This window comes from Bombus vancouverensis, chromosome 17 (assembly GCF_051014615.1).
Source record: "Bombus vancouverensis nearcticus chromosome 17, iyBomVanc1_principal, whole genome shotgun sequence".
In the NCBI taxonomy this organism is placed as follows: domain Eukaryota; kingdom Metazoa; phylum Arthropoda; class Insecta; order Hymenoptera; family Apidae; genus Bombus; species Bombus vancouverensis.
This window is the reverse complement of record NC_134927.1, coordinates 2,845,661-2,866,353: the sequence shown is the minus strand read 5'-3', so window position 1 is coordinate 2,866,353 and position 20,693 is coordinate 2,845,661. Positions and strand designations below refer to the sequence as shown.

Here is a 20,693-nt window from a genome sequence, read left to right as displayed (position 1 = left end):
GTAAAACAGTTAATGCGTACCGTAGATAAGATCTGGGATGTACTCTTAACGCAGGTGTTTCCTATTCCTCGCATAACTACTATATCTGTCGTTCTCCTACCGGAGAATTTCGGAGCGACAGATTCTCTAATTAATGAGCGCTCGGCTCCGGAATCGAAGTAAAATGGGAACGACTCACCCAGATGACTTAAACTACCGGCTGGGGACTCCACCACGCAGGAGTTGACTTTACGCTCATCCTTGGGGCCTGGTCTACCGTCCCGTCGTGCCGGGCAGTTAGGTGCGATATGGCCTTCCGCATGACACCTGTGGCAAACCGCCTTGGACGGTGCGGCCGGTCGGCTTCCTTCCTGGCGTCGTGCATCCCTCTGCTGTTCGTTCTGCATCCTCTTGCGGCAGTCCTTTATTCTGTGTCCGAGAGTACCACAGTAATGACACCTCGTCTGGTGGCCCGATAACTTGCGTCGCTTAGCTTCGGGTTCCGCCGGTGCATCTCTCGGCGAAAATGTCGACTCTTCTTCGTAACAAAAGGGTCGCATTTCGCTCAGAAATTGGTCCTCCGTTCTGATATCGCTCGTGAGGGCCAATCGTTTAAGACGTTGGTCGTGTGGAATTAATATGTAGAGAGTGACAGCGTTAAGTATTTCGTCTAGCGTAGAATGTTGCCACCGCGTCTGCAGGAGAGAACGGACATGGCCGGCAAACGCCCCCGTGGATTCGCCCACTCCCCGCGGTTCCCTGGATACCTTGATTAACGATGAGGACGTCGTCTCTCGGCCACCGAAATGTATAAGGAATCGTTCCTTAACGGTAGACCAAGTAACCTCTCCGTCTCCCGTCATTCGTGCCAGCCAATGTGCTGCAGAACCCTGTAGAGAGTCACTTAAGGCAGAGTGTAGCGCGTCATCTCGTAAGGGGTTGTTCTTCATGGCCCTACTAACAGCCGCGCACCACGCGGCTGGGTCGGCGCCTGCGACTTCTGGGTTAAAATGTGGTAATTTGGTGGTTCCCGTATTTGGCCTTTGCATTAGCGTATGAATTAGGTTGTTCATGACAGCGACCTGCCCTTCCAGCGCTCGAAGCCGTTCTGATCCCACTTCTGATGTCGGATTGGCACTGGGAGTGGGGTTGTGAGCGTCAAAGGAATCTTCTCGAGGATTAGCCATTGATACGGTACACACAGGTGTAGTTTATTGCAATGATGGAATTAGTACAGTCTCGACAATTGATCACGGCGGTTCGGCACTCGCGACACGAGTGACCATGCTCTCGGGCTCAATAACGAATCCGCGGCCAACGGGATGACAACAGAACGTACTTACAAAGTCTAAGTCTGGTTAAAACGTGAAATAACGTTACTCTTTTATCGATGAGATCGCGAGCGAGAATGGCTTTCCCGTCCCGATGATGCCACAGAGGAAAACTATAATGGGGTGTGTCTAAGGATACGAGATCATCGGATTCGTCGAGAAAAGCCTTCGTTCAGAAAGTAAGGGAAATTGGCGTTGCTGCTAATTGGTCAATCTCCATATCGGTGGTTAGAAAAAGATGCTAGCCGCCCTCGAGGGAAAGTTGCTAGCCGCCCTCGAGGGAAAGTTGCTAGTGGGAGACGCCGCTCGTTGAAAAATATGTCTCCCCTATCTTCCCGTAGTTGGGACAGAGACTGTTTGTCTGTTTGAAGGACTTTAGTTAACTAAACCTTAAGATTTATAACGGGCCCTCGGGCTAGCCGAACATGTACTGCGGAGACGCATCGACATCTGGCAATCATCTTACTCGAAGAATAGGGTCTGCGTGTGGCGAGCCACGGGACAGAAACCGTTGGAATGTTTACTGTCGCGTGTCGCCACGAATATTTCTTTTAAGGAGAGCTATAGAATTACTCCATACCTTTGTTAGACAAAGCGTTCATCCCGTGACCGCGGCTACGTTCGGCGACTGACTGTCGCCTCGAGCCCAAGCTCATTATCACGACTCTCGAACAATTACAAACGGGTTGAATAACTACAATTGTTCAATTACAGCTATAGTAGATTCTAGGTTACAATGTTGCGGGATTATCCAAAATTCCAAAGGCTCTGGTGTTCTTTCATCTCCGACATATATATATGTCGGGTTTACATTAGAATTAGGGTTAGGGGCGTAAAGCGAATCTTCGTTTGGATTACACGTCGTCGTTATGCAATAGAGAAGACATTGGCTAGTGCAAATACGATTACCATAGAAACCGCGGGTTCAGTAACGAACCCGCGGACAACGGGACGGTAGCCGTACGCACTCGCAAAGATCTAAGTCGGATTCTGTGTTAATAGTCGCTGGCGTTAATCTCTTTTTTTTGTCGATGAGACCGCAAGAGAGAATGACTTTCCGTCCCGGTGATACCCCAGAGGAAAACTATGACGGGATGTGTCTAAGGACACGAGATCATCGGATTCGTCGGGGACATCCTACGTTCGGAAAGTAAGGGAAATTGATGTTGCTGCTAATTGGCCAATCTCCATATCGGTAGTTAGAAAAGGATGCTAGCTGCCCTTGAGGGAGGGTTGCTAGTGGGAGACGTCGTTCGTGGAAAAATAGGTCTCTCCTGTCTTCCCGTAACTGGGACAAAGACTGTGTATCTGTTGAAGGATTTTAGGTAACTAGATATTAGTGTTTATGACGGTCCTCGGGCTAGCCGATCACGTACTGTGGAGACGCGTCGACATCTGGTAAACATCCTGCCCGGAGAATAGGATCTGCGTGTGGCAAGCTACGGGACAGAAACCGTTGGAATGTTTACTGCCACGTGCCGCTACAAATCTTTCTTTTAAGGAGAGCTATAGGATTACTCAATGCCTTTGTTAGATGGAGAGTTCGTCCCGTTGACCGCGGCCACGTTCGGCGACTAATTGTCGCCTTGAGCCCAAGCTCATTGTCACAAGTCTCAAACAAATACAATTGGTTAGAATGACGGCAAATCGTTTAGTTACAACTGTAAATTTTAATTACAATGTTTTTATGGATTTTCCCGAGGTTTCAGAGGGAAGGCACCGGTGTCCTCTTATCTCCGACATATATAAATTATATTTAAGAAGTTTAGGATAGTTTAAAGATGAAATAAATTGCTTTTTAAGTTTAATCTCTTACTTTCGACGAAATCAAGTTTCTCTGGAATTTGGTGGAGTTTAAGATTTGATATCGGTGTCGTTGGAGTTATGTGACACTTTAAGGTGGAATAAATCTAGCGAGGAGTTTAAGGTGCGGCAAAGGAGCGTGGAATGTTGCAATAGAAATTTATTGCAGTGTTAGTGCATTGGTAGATTGATCAAATTTACGTGTAGCGTGGGTAACCAATGGTAAATATTTTGCAATGTGTATAATTTCTCAGTAATCTGAAGCTTATAAAATCTATTGACAACTAATGGAAATTGTTGATTTAACAGATCAATTTTAAATTCCTCGTTAATCTAAATTTTTTTAATCCTATTTACAGCTAAACCTTACGACGAAAAATTAACGAAGTGGAATAAAAATGGCATTGTGATTCTTCTCGTCGTGTATTGGTGTCACATCAAATTTAAGAGACAGTTTTACTTGCGGATGTTGCATGTTACGTTGGTGAGGTCGACGAAAGCGTAAAATAGGAACTCGTCCGAAATACACTAACGCGGAAGGTTAAATTTAACGCAAAAGGCTGAGAAATTAGTTTAGAACTCGAAATTTCATTGGTACGACGCTCTTGAAACGCATTCAAAGAGGTCGGCGACCTCGAAAGGGGATGAACGCAACTGTTTCGTGGGAATTTCTTATTGTGGCTTATTTGGATGAAGCTGCTTTAAAATCAGCGCTGGATTCGTCTGTATTTTGCCCGGAAATCATAAAATGTTTAGGCCAGGCGACTCCATGTACAGAAAATGTTATGTCCACTTTTTACATCCGTAGAATTCAACTCTTTACTACTATGCACTTCTTCTCCAAAAAAATATCGCGTTTCAATATTAAAAAAGTTTCAATAATATACTATCCATTAGAAGAATGATAACATGATAACCTTACAAATTATTAGTATTAACAAATTCTTATTGTCGTATAGAAATGCCAACTATTGCTTCGGTAAAACAAGCAAAGGAATTTTACAGGTAAATTTTACAAATTACAAGTCATCTTATAACGCAAAATACGACGTGTAAAATTGTCTCAATTTATTAATAGTATTAATAAATTATTATGATAAAAGATGCAGGAATCTTAGCCTCATGAGAAATTAGAGATGAAAATGAGTGGGAAAAGATTAATCACTGGTCCTCCTAAAAAGATGCAGTCCCATGGATAGATGGTTGTGCGAGTATTAAAGCAGCGCAAAACCGTTCCCCGAATTCTCATCCCGGACGTCGTACGACCAAAGACAAAAACAACTCACTCGAGGGCATTGCGGAGAGACATTCATCGAGGACACAATAGTATTATTCCAGGAAGTGCTAGTTCTTCCTAGATTCCGGTTACAATGTTCTTAACGCGTGGAAATTAGTCTTGACCAGGAAACATCTATAACGGCATGTATTTTCTGCCGTGATTGTAAATCTGTTTGGAACATGCGGTTTGTCCGTTAATCTAGGCGCTGTTGTTCAATTGAGTCAATATTATTTGTTGGTAGATTAGTGTGTGCAAGAGCGCTCTATCCATTATTGACCAATTCGAGCACGTATTGGTAAATTTCACACCGGCAATTACGGTGAAATCGTTCGTGGTCGCTGGAAATTAGCAGTATCGTTTGCGGTCGTGAGCTGATTGACACTGCGTGAGCGGGGAATTATGTGAAGCAGCTTTGCTTTGTCGTTTCATGCATTTAATAGGTTTACGGCGGTGGACAGAGTTTGTAAAAAATGAAGACAAGATTATACAAAAATGAAGAAAAAGATTATTTTTCATTTTTTACTATTAGATTATTTTCAAAGTGATCTTTTCAGTGAAATATGATTGACAAAAAATAAGATCTATAATTGAATCATTATAGAAAATAGAATAATATTGATAATAAAGAAATAAAAATCAATTATAGAATAACATATAATAATAATAATAATAATAATAATAATAACAATAATGTGGATAGACTTTATGTTTACTTTTATATGTATAATGATACTGTTTGATCCTTGAATTAAAGTTAAGATTAACGTTGCGATTATGATTATCCTTTGTCTGACTAAATATATTTGAAGTATCAATTACAGTAGAATTTTTGAAAGATTCTTGGCTGTTAAACAAAAAACTGGTTCCTTTATATTTCGCTCAATTATCATAGAATCGTGAAACTGACTTTCACTTCAAATTTTGTCTGTTTCAGGAGTAACAAGTACCTGCAAAAATCATCCATCAGCCGGATATGTGCTGTCGGAGGGTTTTTCATTAGCATTCCCGTCTTTCTAACTGGTAAGAACCAATTCCTTCAATTCTGTCAACTTTAACCTTTTGAAAGATACTAGTACATAAGTTATACGTTTAATTTTTCTTGAATTCAGGCATGAATCTAAAAGATACTGTGAACTATCTCTGAGTGTATGAAATCAGTTTAGAAATCCAATGGAAATAAAGTTAATTTTAACGCCGAATAGTCATTATTTTTCTTAGAAAAATAAAAATGATCGTCTTTTAGGGAAGTTTTAACAGATTAATTTATAAAGAGCTGAAACAGAATATTCATGTCATGCATGAATACGGCTGGTGGATGGATCGAGATCTAATCTAAAGTTTACGTTGTGTCATGCTAGTTTACACAGCTATCATTCGCTCGATCGAACGTTAAGCTGTTGAACTCGATTCAAGACGGACATTTTGACTCTGTTCAGAAGAAAACTGTGTTTTAATAAATTTGACGGAATAGAAATTATGATAGACTACAATGTTTTTTTAATTATATCATAAAATTTATTTATTTTTTTTTAATGTCATGTTAGAAACTTCAAATACTGTCCAAAACTTCGAACGTAATCGTTTTAGAAATTTGTAAATTACTTAACGACCAAAAATATTGAATTCTCTATTGTCTGAAGATAGATTCTCTATAATTTAAGTAATTTATTCGTCGAGAATTGATATATAAAGACTTAAATAATAAATTAATTGAAAAATAATTTGCGACTAGTATTGAAAATTTCAATGAAAAGCATATGTATATAGTTTACGCTTCGAGAATTATATGTATTGAGAATATGTATTTGCGCTGATTCTTTGTCCCGCTTGTTATGGCAAACGTGTTATAATGATCCTCTAACAATGCTTTCAGGTATGATATTGTATACATTCATCCAGTTTCATTCGACGCCGGCAATCGTTGCGTCGGTTTTCATAGGCCTTGGCATCGTGTTTTGTGGATACGCAATGGTCCATAACGTCTTTGTGTGGCAGAGGGTAAGAACATATCGCTATTAAAAAAGAAAACGAACACGTTCAAACACGTCTAAATCATCTTTTATGTGTATTTTACCCGGAAATCATTTTATCGTGAAATTTTGTTTTTCAGAGTTACCATAATTTATCTGGTAGAGTTCATAAAAATTTTTCTGAAATCAATTGCAAGCTTTTAGGAAACCAGAATTTTTCACATTTTTAAGAAGCGTTATAATTATATTGCGGATCTTTATACGTTCGTGCGAAATTGAAAAGTACGCAAATGGCGCAAAATGCACAAAATGCGCTAAAATATACGTATATAAGAAAACAAATCTCGATTAAAATTTTATTTCTTTGATTATGTTCGTAAAACTACAAACTTGTATAAAAATACGCATTCTAGTTATAAGTGTTAAAACATTCGATCTAGTCCTTATCACATTCATGAAAACCTCCATTTAACCATTCGTTGTATCAACAAACATTCATATGCAAAACTTACCACCTACCACATCCTCCGCGTATTAATATAATCCCCTTTTATAAATTATACACTTTAGAATGGACTGGTTGGGTCAGAGTCATATAAGCTTACAAGTTCTCGAGGAGTTCTACCGAAGTTACATTTACGTTTGCATAATTTCACCGAAAAAGATACTCTGTAGAATGACAGGTTCGTTTGTTTATGTGATCCGCGATCGCAACTATTTCAAGGGGATTTTATAAATAACCATACACACGATATTCAGTGTATTTTCGTATTCTCGTTTATTTTTGGGAGATTTGTAAAACTGTTGAACAAAATAATTGAGTAACGATTATATTTGCTGAGAAAAAGTCTTTTTCTCTGTACCCCTCCTTCTACTTCAAGCATGTAGTATTGACAATAAGATTGACAATGGCTGAAAGTAATCCAAAAGAGTTTTCACCATGGTTATCGGTAACGAAAAAGATTTGAATCATCTTTAATACTTATTCCTAACTAGAATCATTTCAACTAAAATGTAAATTCTTATATTATAACTTTTTTAATTTGTTATGGCCCCTGACTACAACCTAACCTATCATTCTTATTTCGTAGGAGAAGACGAATGCCGTGAAGGCGTTAGCGCGCGAACAGTGCGAAGCGGCGGTACAGCTGCAGCGTCAGCAGCAGCTGCAACAGCACCAGAACCAGCCCCAGCTACAACAGCAACAACAACTACGTGGCCCGTTAACCATCCACCATGCTGGCTGCCCAACGAAAGTCGGGCCCGTGACGAACCAACTAAATACCAGCCACGCAATGCACGGCCGAGCTGCACAGTACCAACACTATCATCAGCATCATCATCATCGACACGTGTCAATGTCCCCACCGCCCTTGTTGCTCTCATCGCCAGCTCCGATCGCGGCGACGCACAATCATCAGAACGTGAGCGGACACAAAAACGTGGTTACGCCACCGGATACATCAGCAGATAGATCGCCACCGAGTCCTGGAAATAAGCTAAATAGATCGCAGCATTTGCCACGCGAAGCAACCGGCAGCGTCAGTCCTGGTCTTCCGGCTGCCACATTGGATCTAAGTAGCGCAGCAACCACCAATAGTCCGCATGAATTGTCCACGTTAGTTTAGAAATTTGGTCCGAACATTATATCTTCACATAGGATTGGAGATTAATAATTGATAGTTAATTTACACATCGATCTTTTTATTTGTAAATTGGGTCGTGGTTTAGAGTTGGTTTGTAAAAATTCGGTCCTAATTGTTAAATGATGAATATTGATTAAGAATAATAGGCATTGATGTACCAATCTTTTTTTAACTTATATACTTGAGCACACGCATTGGAGATTTCACTTTTATTCAGTGAAACAGCAACTTCATTACTCGCTTATTCAATACGGCAATTGCATATATTTCATGGACATTTTAACAATGTTTTGAATAATTTCTAACGGTACAATTGTGATGAAGTGAAAAAAATCGTGATAAGAAACAGAGAGAAAAGTTGCTCGTTAATATTGACCAGAAATAAAGTAATTTCTAAAGAATATCCCGAAGACGTCGTAGATATTACGAAAGGAATGATTAATTTATACCCGCCTGTATCTTGCCATTACCATACTATTATTATTATTATTAATATTGTTAGTAGTACTTGATTACATTATTATTAATATTAATATTATTGCCTTATTATTATTAATGTTATGGAACCTCTAGTCCTAGGTTACTTTCGCTGCCACGAAAGGATAAGATTTTCGAATTTTTGACTATTACGTGTAATTCAAGTTTTCCTGTTGCGCATGCGCAGTAGAAAGAAAGTTAGCGGAACTCAAATCTCGAACTATAGAGAGTTGAAAAGTAGTAAAAGTAAAAAAGCACGAATAACATTTGTATTTGTGCTGGATTAAGTTTGATAATTGAAAATTGAGTTTGATGATAACATTTTTTTCGTATTCGCTTTGGTAAATATTAGTTTTATTTAAAATTGAACAAAGCATTTTATGTTTTTCAAATACGGTACATAATCGTAATATCGAATTTTGTAAACTGATAGTAAGAAACTCTATAATTCGAGACTGGAACTTTGATCAAGTTCACATTGAACGTGAACTGACTTAATTTTGTTATTTAAGCGTGTATACTATACGTGTTTGTTCCTTCTTCTCTTGTGCGCAGGCTATAGCTTAATTACTTCCAATAAACGCAGTTATATCGAATCAATGACCGATACAAATTTAGATATTAGGATTATTTAAACAAGAGATTAAAAACTAAAAAGTATTGTTTTTATACTGCATATGTACATATGCAATATGAACGACAGTTTGTGTAATAATATGTACCACTCTTCTTAGTTTACTTTTGTATATTTTGCGACATTTGATACTAATTTTATGAGGAATGTACTTACACTTTATCTTTGTAATTAAATGTGAAATGAAAGAAAAGAAATGACATGAGAAAAGGAAATTCGATGTATGAGTATATACGAATTGACGGAATTAAAATTTAACGCTGTATTTAAATAGAAGACGTGAAATATCTTGTCATCTTAAAATAACTTCCTAATAATCATTCCTATTCTTTTACATAAAAACATTTTTCGACTGTAACTTAAGAAAAATGTCTGCTAACGTGAAACGTGCCAGAAAAAATTAACAACTTCCATTAAATTGGCAAATTTCTCATTAATATCGTAAAACTCGCGTTTACAAAGATCAGATCAGTGTACATAATATACAAAACAAATGCAGAATATATAAATATAGCACATACGTTCTGAATTATATTCGAATTGGGCAGGGTAACCAAGTGAAAATATGTAAATTTCACGATGTGTAATGTACACTTTATCGAACTTGTAAATAGTGTAGAAATAGAATATTTTACACGTAACAAAATATACAAACGACAATACACAAGTTAAATTATTTGTTAGATCCATGTATAACAAGCATAGTACAAAAGTGTTTTAGCTTTATGTACTGGTAATTATGAGAAATACCAACTTAATAGATGTATTTGGTATGTACCTAGTTAAGAAAACAAATTATTCTGAACAGATAAAGCGTTTAGTAGCTTGTGAAGTATGAATTTTCGAAAACGTAAGTATTTTATATCTAAGTAGTTAAGAAACGCGAGCAAGGGAAATCAAACAAAGGAACAAAGTTTTTTTGTTTAAAAATATTTAATTTGTTGTTCTATTATCCGAGGTTAGAAGCGATAATGTACAAAATCTGAATAAATAAGATTCCTCAATATTATTGAATTTTAATTCTAGGGTAAAGTAATATATCCGCATATTTTATTTATATACAATATGTATAAATAATGATGTGATTTGACTAATTTTGTTGAAAGAATATTTGTACTTTTTACGTAAAACTTCAGTCTTTTACAAACTTTCTTGTAATTAATAAACCAGTAAACACAATATTAATAAAATCTATTAAAATTATAAACAAACTCATAAGTTTTAATTTTAGTCCTTAAAGGTTGAAATATTTTGCCCCAATGTCGAGACACTTGTTTTAATCCAAAACATTACTATACTGAATCGATAATGTTGCATGTGCCACGAAAATGATGATAGTGTCAGATAACTTGTTGTGAAACGAAAAAGCATTGCATGTACATTTTTGTTGTTTTGTTGACCATGAGTTTGATGATCTTTTAAACTTGCCCACAGCTAAGAAATCAAACAGTATATCTAAACGAAATTAATTTCAAATTATTTTTTAGGTTCTAAGCTTTTATCTAATCTTTCAGAAGTTGCAAAATTTATTCCACAAGAGTCTTTTTTATCATAACCAAGTACACATCTTAAAACCATTTAAGTCTTCCTTAGTAATTTCTTCTTATCTTTAATAGTAACGAAAATAATTTAGATGAACGTTTTAAAATTGACACCCTGTATATTAAAAATAAAAGATATATTTTCTTCATAATTGGATAGGCTTTTTACAATGGCAATGTACAAATATCAAAATTGCAATTATACTATAACATATGTATATATATAAGCTTCACATTTAAACACAAGATTCTTTATTATATTTTTTTAATACCAATATTTTAATAATTATAACAAGGGTTTTTTTAACAAGAGATGTATAACATTGTATACAAATTTTCAAAAACCTATAGATAATTTCAGTTATGCTCTTGCATCATTAATTGTTGATGGAACTCTTACCTCAATTCCATCTAGTTCCTTAGACATTACTATTTGACAGCCTAGCCGTGACCTGAAATTAAATATTATATAACTGAATATGTCAATAAATATATTTATTGCTATACAAATTAATACTAATACACAATAAGATTTCTATTTATCCATTTGAAAATCAACATTGTAAATATGCTAATTCCAACATAGATTTGTAATGATTATAGGGTCATAAATAAAAAACTATGAAAATTTATTATAATTTCAGTTTCGTAGTATTCAGAGATAGCGATTTGAAATTCTACATTGAGATGCAGATTTCGAAATACCCAATACTAACCTGTTTTTACATAAATTTACAAAGAAAAATTCACTTTATAAAATATTAAAAGGTAATAGAATTAATAATGTGAATGATTTGATACTGATTATTATGAACTAACGTATCTGTTAATTCATATGCTCAATCCAACATGTCTAATTCTTCATCTGTTGGTTTGTCAGGAAGTGCATCATAAACTTCTTTCGAAAATATTAAATGGCACGTACTACAAGTTAATGTTCCTTCACAAGCACCTATATCAATTATATTTTAATATTACAACATACTTATATAACAAAGTATCAAAAGTTAAAAATAATAAGAATATTAAACTTGATAAAAATGAAAATTTTCAAATATTTTCTACCTCAAAATTATTTATTTTAAATTAAGTAAATTATGCTTCTTTAAAACATACCATATCCATCTAAATCAATTTCATTATTTACTACTATGTCTAATATAGTATCTCCAACTTTCCCTTTTGCTTTGATTCTCTCTCCACTTGCTTTAACAAACGTTATATTTACTCTGAAAATAATATTTATGAAAGATAAAAATTATCTCAATATAATTATTTTCTTTATTTTTTGTGTTTCTTCAATTAATCTTCTCTTAATTATACCTTAATTATATGTATCACTTATGATAATAGAAATAATTTAAAAATAAGATATACTTGTCTTAATAATACATAAATAAAATTCGTATATCATATATTTATAACAGTGTTATATTTTTAGTTGTTCATTGTCAATGTTGTTCTTATTAATACTATTCTATTAATACTATGTTATTTTTCTAGATGTTATACTCCTACAAAGAGAAAAATTTCTTAGACATTATTATTAGCATTATTATTTTGACACCAATTTTATATTGGAAGGTAAGTACTGAAATTCTATTAAAAAAAGAAGGAAAGCACAAGAAACTCTGTATCACTTACTCTTGTTTTTCTGAAAGTGGTTGCGTGGTCGATATTCCTCTTGTTGCCTGCAAAAAGGGCAACGTTGTGTTGCTTGTATATTTTGAATAATTTGATGCAATACCGAGAATTGATCTCGAAAATTTTTGTAATTGATTTACTAACGCCATTCCACTGTCATAAATATCATGAGTATGGGACACCCTGACCGAACACCAGATAAGTATTGCGGAAAATATCAATTGTAGATCAATTGTACTTTGTACAGAAACTTTTACGGCATTCTTCGGCTGGTATACTGGGACGTTCCTTTACTGTGATAGGTTATAAAACGGTTCCTAACACAAGTGACGTATCTCTACCGGACACGTGCTCTTCGGGCCACACGTTTTATGATACAAGACCAGCAAAATGATCAATATGTAATTTTACATATCTTACATTTTTTCCAAATGAAATATTGTTTTTATTAAACGTTTAAAACCTCAGGCAACATTTATTTCATCTGATTTCAGTTTTACAAATATATATCTATAATACATATCTGTATAAATTACGGTCTGGTTATATCAAACAGGGACCGACACTCGCTAGGGAAAACTGCCCAAAAATTGAATCGTAAAAACCAATATGAAAGACAACAAATTTCTCGTTCTGCGGAACAAATAGAAATGAGCAGAGTATCTTTATCTTTATCTGAGACATTCAAAGCGTATCACGCATACGCTAAACCTGAAGAAAACTTTCTTGTCTTCCATGTTCATTTTTCCCTTTCCATTTCCGAACGGTTTCTTCTATATTTATTTATATGTTCGTGATTGATGCTATTGACAACATACAACTAAGGGGAAATACGAATAGTAATAAATAGATGTATAATTCATTATGCAATTTTATAGAATTAAATCTTATTTATCTTCAGATATAAAAACTATATTTACCAGCTGAAACACTAACGCATATGCAGTATAATATAATCTACTTAACAATCTCGTTTTAGTTATAATATGTGATTAATTCTTTTGCTATTTCGCTATAAACAGTTTTTTGTGCATACAATATTTTTTTATAGTATTCTAATATATTGTTAGATATTGTAAAGAAAGTAAAATACAGTTATTGAAGTCTGGGAACATTCAATGTTAACCTTGCTTCAAAAAATAATCTTTCGAATGAATGGGGAATAGATTTTTAGTATTATAGTTGGTATAATGTCATCATTGTTTACAATGTGTTAGAGTTAAAGAAATGAGACAAATTAATATTTCAGAAGCAAATTCAATATTTAAATGATGTTATTTTAAAATGGCAGATGATATGAATGTTCTTTTTATACGAGGAAATGGAAACGTATGTATGGTAATGGAAACGTAATGGTTTTAATATTATTTTAGTACAAGATCTTAGCATAATAGTAATTAACAGTATCCATTACCTTTTAGTCAATTTTTGAAAAATGACATATATGATAATTTGCAATAGTTTGATAATAAAATACTTGTATCGATATTAATAACGTATAATTTGCTATCTCAAAAGGATACAGATACAGCCAATGATAATGTTTGGGACGATAGTGCATTAATAGAAGCATATGATAAAGCAATAAATTTAGCAAAAGAAGAAGTTATCAAGCGAATGGGAATGGATGTTGGAAATTCTCAACCGAAAGAGAACCTACAAAATCTTAAGCAGCCTAAACACGCAAGTAAATTACACAAGGTTGTGATTTTGATAGAATATTACAAATTTGATACAGAATATTATTAAATATATTGATTAAGAAGCAAATTATTTTATTTTGCTATTTACTTATATTTATTTGTATACACATCTTTTCTCTATAGAAATGGATCATAGGAGCACCTTGTCATGCAATATACTCAGAGGATGGAGAAATTTATGAAGCTATAATATCAAAAATTTACGAAAACAATGGCACGTGTGTTGTAAAATTTGTAGGTAATACCTTTAGCATGATGGTTATGTCAATTAAGAAATGTACTAAAAATACATATATATATATGAAGTAAAGGCTTTCGCATAGTCTATCACAGTGTCATTCAGCAGGTCCTTAACTGGGCAGGAGTACCTGTCAATGTCTATGGGGAGACCCGTGGGATATAGGGTCATGAACCATAAACATGCATGTTACTTATTGTTCATTATTAGCTGCTTGGAGCTAACAACATTTATATGTCGGAGATGAAAGAACACCGGAGCCTTTGGAATTTTGGATAATCCCGCAACATTGTAACCTAGAGTCTACTATAGCTGTAATTGAACAATTGTAGTTATTCAACCCGATTGTAATTGTTCGAGAGTCGTGATAATGAGCTTGGGCTCGAGGCGACAGTCAGTCGCCGAACGTAGCCGCGGTCACGGGATGAACGCTTTGTCTAACAGAGGTATGGAGTAATTCTATAGCTCTCCTTAAAAGAAATATTCGTGGCGACACGCGACAGTAAACATTCCAACGGTTTCTGTCCTGTGGCTCGCCACACGCAGACCCTATTCTTCGAGTAAGATGATTGCCAGATGTCGATGCGTCTCCGCAGTACATGTTCGGCTAGCTCGAGGGCCCGTTATAAATCTTAAGGTTTAGTTAACTAAAGTCCTTCAAACAGACAAACAGTCTTTGTCCCAACTACGGGAAGATAGGGGAGACATATTTTTCAACGAGCGGCGTCTTCCACTAGCAACTTTCCCTCGAGGGCGGCTAGCATCTTTTTCTAACCACCGATATGGAGATTGACCAATTAGCAACGCCAATTTCCCTTACTTTCTGAACGAAGGCTTTTCTCGACGAATCCGATGATCTCGTGTCCTTAGACACACCCCATTATAGTTTTCCTCTGTGGCATGATCGGGACGGGAAAGACATTCTTTCTTGCGGCCTCATTGATGAAAGGAGTAACTCTTTACGACCAGTGAATATTACGCGTCCGACTTAGATTTTGTGAGTACGTTCATCTATCATCCCGTCGACCGCGGATTCGTTATTGAACCTAGGATCATTGTCATTAGTTTCTCGAGCACCTAACTACCGCGGTTACTTGTCCGGTTCTATAATAATCGTATTTGCACTAGTCAATGTCTTCTCCATTGCATAACGACAACGTGTAACCCAAACGAAGATTCGTTTCACGCCCCTAACCCTAATTCTAATGTAAACCCGACATATACATATACATTTATGCACGGGAAATTCTAATACATTGCCTGTAAGGACAGTAACTGAATGGCACTCAGTCATTCTATTAAATGACAAAAATTTCTTTTACTCTGTGTTTAGGCTATGGTAATACAGAGAAAGTCGAGTTGAGTTCTCTTTTAGAATCAGAAGGTTTGCAAAGTCAAATAGCACAACAAAAGAAAGCTTTGGAAGAGAAATTCAATGAAGAGAACGACGAGACTTGTGAGACTAATTTTTCTACAAATGTAAATTCGAAAAAATATAATGTAGAAAAAATGGATTGTGACTCTGAAGAAGCAAATGCGTATAAACATCGCTTCATACCGGGACCATCTTTCAATTCGATGACTGATATAATGCCACCTGCACCTCCTTTACCACCACAATTAATGACCAAGTAAGTACAATTTAAAAATTCTAATGGAATGCTGAATACTTCTAATATTAATAAGTAATTTGGAATAAGTTTAACATTTTATTTGGAAAAAAAAATACGAAATTTTAATAAAATGTACTAGATTACCAGATAATGATACAGACGCACTTTCAAGTATGTTGATGTCATGGTATATTAGTGGTTTTCACACAGGTAATTATTTCACATAAGTATTTTATTGTATATTAAATTTTCAATGGACTATGTTATTTCTTTTGTAGGTTATTATCATGGTTTGAAACAAGCAAGAAACAATCAAGAGAACAGGAAGAACTGTTGATTATATCAATTTTTTCAATAACAATATAACGATAATATAAGATATTAAAATAAGATATTATAATAAGATATAAGATAAATATAAGATATTAATATAAGATAATATAAAATATAAAACTCATTGTATTTATTTACTTCAATTATTTGAAATAAAGAACAGCTTTATTTTCATATAAGACTTTATTTTTTTAAAAATAATTACTAAGATAAGAAAAACTAAAAAACATATTTTTGATAAAATACACTCACATATATATGTCGGGTTATAATTAGGATTTAAGGCGCGTAATGATCCTTTGTTTGAATTAGCCATTGTTTTTCGAAACAGAGAATATATTTACGTGAATAAACAAGATTTTACAAAATATTATGAATAATGAGTTTAATAAATAATAAGATTAACAAACGATAAGTTTAACTAATAATTAGATTAAAGATTAATAAGTTTAACGAACAATAAGAGGAACGAATAATATGTCTTACGAATAATGAATTTAACGTATAATGAGATTAACGATTGATAGGTTTCACGAATAATGAATTTAATTAACGCTATTAACAATGTTCCGGGGTTCAAACGAATCCACGGTCAACGGGATAACTCTTTACTATGTGTAGAATAATTTTAAACACAAAATACAATTGCTGAGACACTCGGTAAATTGCTCGATGTATCACTTTCCAAGGCGATCACACGAATGAATATCTGATGAAAATCTTTTTCGCTATACGACTGCATTTGTTTGTTATATGCTCGCTGGAAACATCGAGAAGGTTCCAATCGTTGTTGCTAGGCAATTTCTGTCAAAAGTTTGTTGTATACTCTTTGGAAACATCGAGAAAGATTCAAACGCCGTTACTAGGCAGTTTCTGTCTGGAGATTGATTCCTAATACAACGTGTGTCCCATTATATCGACATCTCTAAAGTACAATTCTATGTGATTTCTAGCGAGAACAATACAACCGATCCACACCTTCGTCAGGCAAAACGTTTATCCCGTGACCGTGGCTACGTTCGGCGACCAGTTGTCACCTCGAACCCACTTTCGCTTTCACAAATATCAAACAATTACAAATGACAATTGCTTAATTACAGTTATGATAAAATCTAGGCTAAAGCATTAGAAGGCTTCCTCAAAATTGCGAAGGGAAGGCTCCGGTTTTCCTTTCATCTCCGACATATATAATACAAGGATATAATACAACCGAACATTTTAAACTTAACCTATAGCGCGTGCGCGCACACACACGCGTACACATGACACACATGACACACATGCGCGGACACACATGCGCGCACACACATGCGCGCATACACACATGCACACACATGCGAATGATTTCTCGAACGATAATCCATTTATTTATATTTTTCAATATCTGTCCTTACGATTGCGTATTTATTTGTTCCACGTATCATATTTATCTATTTGCATAACTGTAGGTGACATTTTTTTTAACAATTTTGCTAATATTTCATAACTTTTTAATTCATATTTCAAAGTGGTAACAGGTGTTTCTTTCTTTTCAAGTCTCCTCCATATCGGGCTTATTTCTAGTAGCCACGCTTGCTTACAAAGCAATTTTATATCTGCACAAGAATATCTTTCAGTACATTTTACTATGTGGTTTACAATATCTGTATTTTCTAATAAGTGGTTGCTAAGGTATAATTTGAATATATCAAGTAGAGCAACTTCATTGGGTAATGATACGTATATTTGCTTTTCGAGACGCCTGAGTAAAGCTGCATCAATGCCCCTAATAACATATTTACAATAAATATTATCGTTCTATTATACTAATAATAATGAAGGAATACTTCAAACAACACAATAACATATTTGGAATTTGGAGAAATATTACAATATTTTCAACTTAGAAAACATTGAAATAACGTGATATACGTACCAAGGGGAATTAGTTGTAGCCAGAAGAACTACATTAGAATTCTCATTAGACACTAATCCATCCAATCTAGAAAGAAGTTCTGATCTGAATCTCTTTGCAGGTTCAGACAATATACAGTCTCCTTTATTTGTGGCGATCCAGTCAATCTCGTCGATAAAAATAATTGTAGGCGAATGACTATAGGCAAATTCAAATAAAACCTGTTCAGTTTAACAAATGTATTATTCATTAAATATTATATTCGAAATTCCTTAAATTCATTGCCTCATCACGAATATGATATCATTTCGTTTTCCAAACAACTATTCTATTTATATATAAATGACGAAAAATAAAATCAAATCTTTTTATACCTAGAATCTCTCCTTCATAGACAAAGGAACAAAGAAACTTACATAGACAAAGCAACTTACACGTATATACTTCTCGGAATCGCCTCTCCATTTGCTGACCAATGAGCTGGCAGTTATGTTAAAAAAGGTGCAATGGCATTCTGTCGCGACTGCCTTCGCTAACATCGTTTTCCCTGTTTTGTATATTTCTTGTAAACACGTACAGAAATGAAAAGAATGCGAGTATCTTACCTGTACCAGGTGGGCCGTACAGCAAAATACCTCTCCAGGGGGAAAACGGGCCATCAAAAAAGATAGGATACTCAAGGGGATACACAATGGCCTCCTTAACAGCGGTTTTACATACTTCTAGGCCTATAACGTCATCCCAATGTACATTTAATTTGTTTACTATGATCTCCTGTGACGATACAAAGATAAAATGGCATCTTCTCTATATTAAGTAAACGTTACGTAATTTGATATTTGAAGCGTTACTGAAATCACGTCATCGTCGATATACGTTGAACGGTTTATCGATGGGAATTTTATCGTTTAAAAGCTTTACGATACGTATATTAATCGAAAATAACTTACGCATGAGATGTCCTCAGCAATCTTTCGTAATTCCAGATTATCTTAATAAAGCTTTTCAATGCATTTCAATATCTTCAATTGCATGGATTGTTCCATTGGGACGTTAAATAGCTCTTCTGATGAACATCCATCACTCTCATTGGGGAATAGTGACTTCACTGTCATTGCGAGATTAATATGATTCGTATTGTCATCAGTTATCTTCTGCTGTAGATTTGTCTCTTTCACAGGCTCACTTCTCGCTTCTTTACTAACAGATTTGGCTTTTGTCTCAATACTTCTACAAACACTGGATCATATTGTAATACGATACGTTGAATATGATACGTTGAATACGATACGTTGAATACCGTTTAATATCGTTAAATAATTTAAATTCTTACGTTTTGCTTGCATTTGTCACTTCCCTCGTCATTTCCCTTCCAGTTATTTTCTTACACAATATGGGATATTTTTGAAATTTCATCTTGTAATAATTTTCATACTCTGCAACGATAATTTCCAAATCGATGTTGTCGCAGACCCGATGTTCTGGAGATAGACGAGCTTCCCGGAATAATACATCGCTAATGTCTATATACCTAAAGAAATGTAGTTTTTAATTAATTATAGTTTTTAACTGATTAAAAATATTTTTCGCAATGACTGAACACTATAAGATAACCATCAAACAACTGTTTTATCTCTAGGTAAGACAGGCAAAAGAATGTATTTACTATATAAATCCTCGAAGATAATTTCTTGTCTTCTGCTCTTTAATTTCCAATTTTTAGATGGATAAGAATAATTTGAATTTATATTTCATATATTTGTTTATAACTAGTTAATCTACATTATCGATTGAGTTATTCTTAACTACTGAATTACCGATGTCGAATTTTCAAATTTGGTTTCGCCTTCTCTTTCCACGATGTCCACTGATTTCTATTTCGATTGGTCACTGACACTATTCAAGAGAATTGGAACTAGGAATATATTTTAATTATAATATACTCACCCATTGTGTTCCAAATAATCACATACAAGGTATAATATGTTCCGATGACGTTCCGAAATACGACTCTCCTCCTAATATAATTATTTTTTCATTACAATAATATAAGTTTTTTCATGTAATTTTTTGTTACATTTGCGAATTCAACGAGTTACACATGATTTTTCATGAAACACGAACGTTAAAAATATTTGATACAGCCTAATTATAAAAATTGTTAGAAGCAAAAGTCATAGATACTATGTGCGAGTATCGCATGAAACGAACAGCTATTAAGAGAACTGCAGCAATATTACAAATCAAATAACAAAACACACTCGTCTGTGACGTGGAAATTCTAAAATCTAAAATCTAAAATCTAGAATATTCCTTACCTTTTTTCGCAGATTATAAAATATCTTATTCATACTACCTTGCATCGATAAATCACCGTTCATAGTGACACTTTCAAATCGCCTATCGTTTCTCAATGGATACGAGAATATCCGTTTATTGCTTTAAAAACAACCCGTCCATTACGTTTCTCTTAAAAAATTCTTTCAACTCCGTTGAAAACCGAGCATCAAACAAGAGACAAACGATTTGTTGCCATGGAAATGTTTGGTTCACACATAAGCAACGCACAAATATAATGATAGAATAGCTGAGTGTGTGTACTGTATAG

At 34.6% G+C, this 20,693-nt stretch overlaps 3 protein-coding genes and 1 pseudogene across 12 annotated transcripts; 2 read left to right on the top strand and 2 right to left on the bottom strand.

Annotated features, from left to right (window-relative positions):
- Positions 1–2,239: 2,239 nt before the first annotated feature.
- On the top strand, positions 2,240–8,541 carry LOC117163882 (uncharacterized). 5 transcript variants are annotated; one of them, XM_076626051.1, is made up of 5 exons: positions 2,240–3,335; positions 3,473–4,532; positions 5,327–5,412; positions 6,266–6,390; positions 7,454–8,541. In XM_076626051.1, exons 4-5 carry the CDS (start codon positions 6,268–6,270, stop codon positions 7,988–7,990), a joined length of 660 nt encoding a protein of 219 aa, XP_076482166.1. In that variant the 5' UTR covers positions 2,240–3,335; positions 3,473–4,532; positions 5,327–5,412; positions 6,266–6,267; the 3' UTR covers positions 7,991–8,541. The 5 variants fall into 5 exon arrangements, with proteins under 5 accessions (XP_076482166.1, XP_076482165.1, XP_076482164.1 ...); XM_076626050.1 differs by having other exon boundaries at positions 2,240–4,118; positions 4,217–4,532; XM_076626049.1 differs by having other exon boundaries at positions 2,240–4,532.
- A 2,239-nt stretch (positions 8,542–10,780) lies between these two features.
- LOC143303898 (adrenodoxin-like protein 2, mitochondrial) lies at positions 10,781–12,453 on the bottom strand (annotated as a pseudogene). The gene is made up of 4 exons (XR_013060581.1): positions 12,305–12,453; positions 11,777–11,889; positions 11,480–11,612; positions 10,781–11,112 (listed from the first exon to the last, which is right to left on the bottom strand). The product of XR_013060581.1 is annotated as an adrenodoxin-like protein 2, mitochondrial (transcript).
- A 120-nt stretch (positions 12,454–12,573) lies between these two features.
- Positions 12,574–16,311, top strand: LOC117163881 (survival motor neuron protein-like). 3 transcript variants are annotated; one of them, XM_076626048.1, is made up of 6 exons: positions 12,574–12,705; positions 13,823–14,005; positions 14,131–14,245; positions 15,579–15,876; positions 15,998–16,068; positions 16,137–16,311. In XM_076626048.1, exons 1-6 carry the CDS (start codon positions 12,676–12,678, stop codon positions 16,193–16,195), a joined length of 756 nt encoding a protein of 251 aa, XP_076482163.1. In that variant the 5' UTR covers positions 12,574–12,675; the 3' UTR covers positions 16,196–16,311. The 3 variants fall into 3 exon arrangements, with proteins under 3 accessions (XP_076482163.1, XP_076482161.1, XP_076482162.1); XM_076626046.1 differs by lacking the exon at positions 12,574–12,705 and adding an exon at positions 13,172–13,642; XM_076626047.1 differs by lacking the exon at positions 12,574–12,705 and adding an exon at positions 13,173–13,633.
- Positions 16,312–16,715: 404 nt separating this feature from the next.
- Positions 16,716–20,519, bottom strand: LOC117160877 (katanin p60 ATPase-containing subunit A-like 2). Of its 3 annotated transcripts, none has more exons than XM_076626043.1 (6): positions 19,419–20,519; positions 19,036–19,324; positions 18,691–18,813; positions 18,520–18,632; positions 18,107–18,306; positions 16,716–17,956 (listed from the first exon to the last, which is right to left on the bottom strand). In XM_076626043.1, exons 2-6 carry the CDS (start codon positions 19,037–19,039, stop codon positions 17,596–17,598), a joined length of 801 nt encoding a protein of 266 aa, XP_076482158.1. In that variant the 5' UTR covers positions 19,040–19,324; positions 19,419–20,519; the 3' UTR covers positions 16,716–17,595. The 3 variants fall into 3 exon arrangements, with proteins under 3 accessions (XP_076482158.1, XP_076482159.1, XP_076482160.1); XM_076626044.1 differs by having other exon boundaries at positions 19,036–19,315; XM_076626045.1 differs by having other exon boundaries at positions 18,691–18,859; positions 19,419–19,599.
- Between the last annotated feature and the right edge of the window lie 174 nt (positions 20,520–20,693).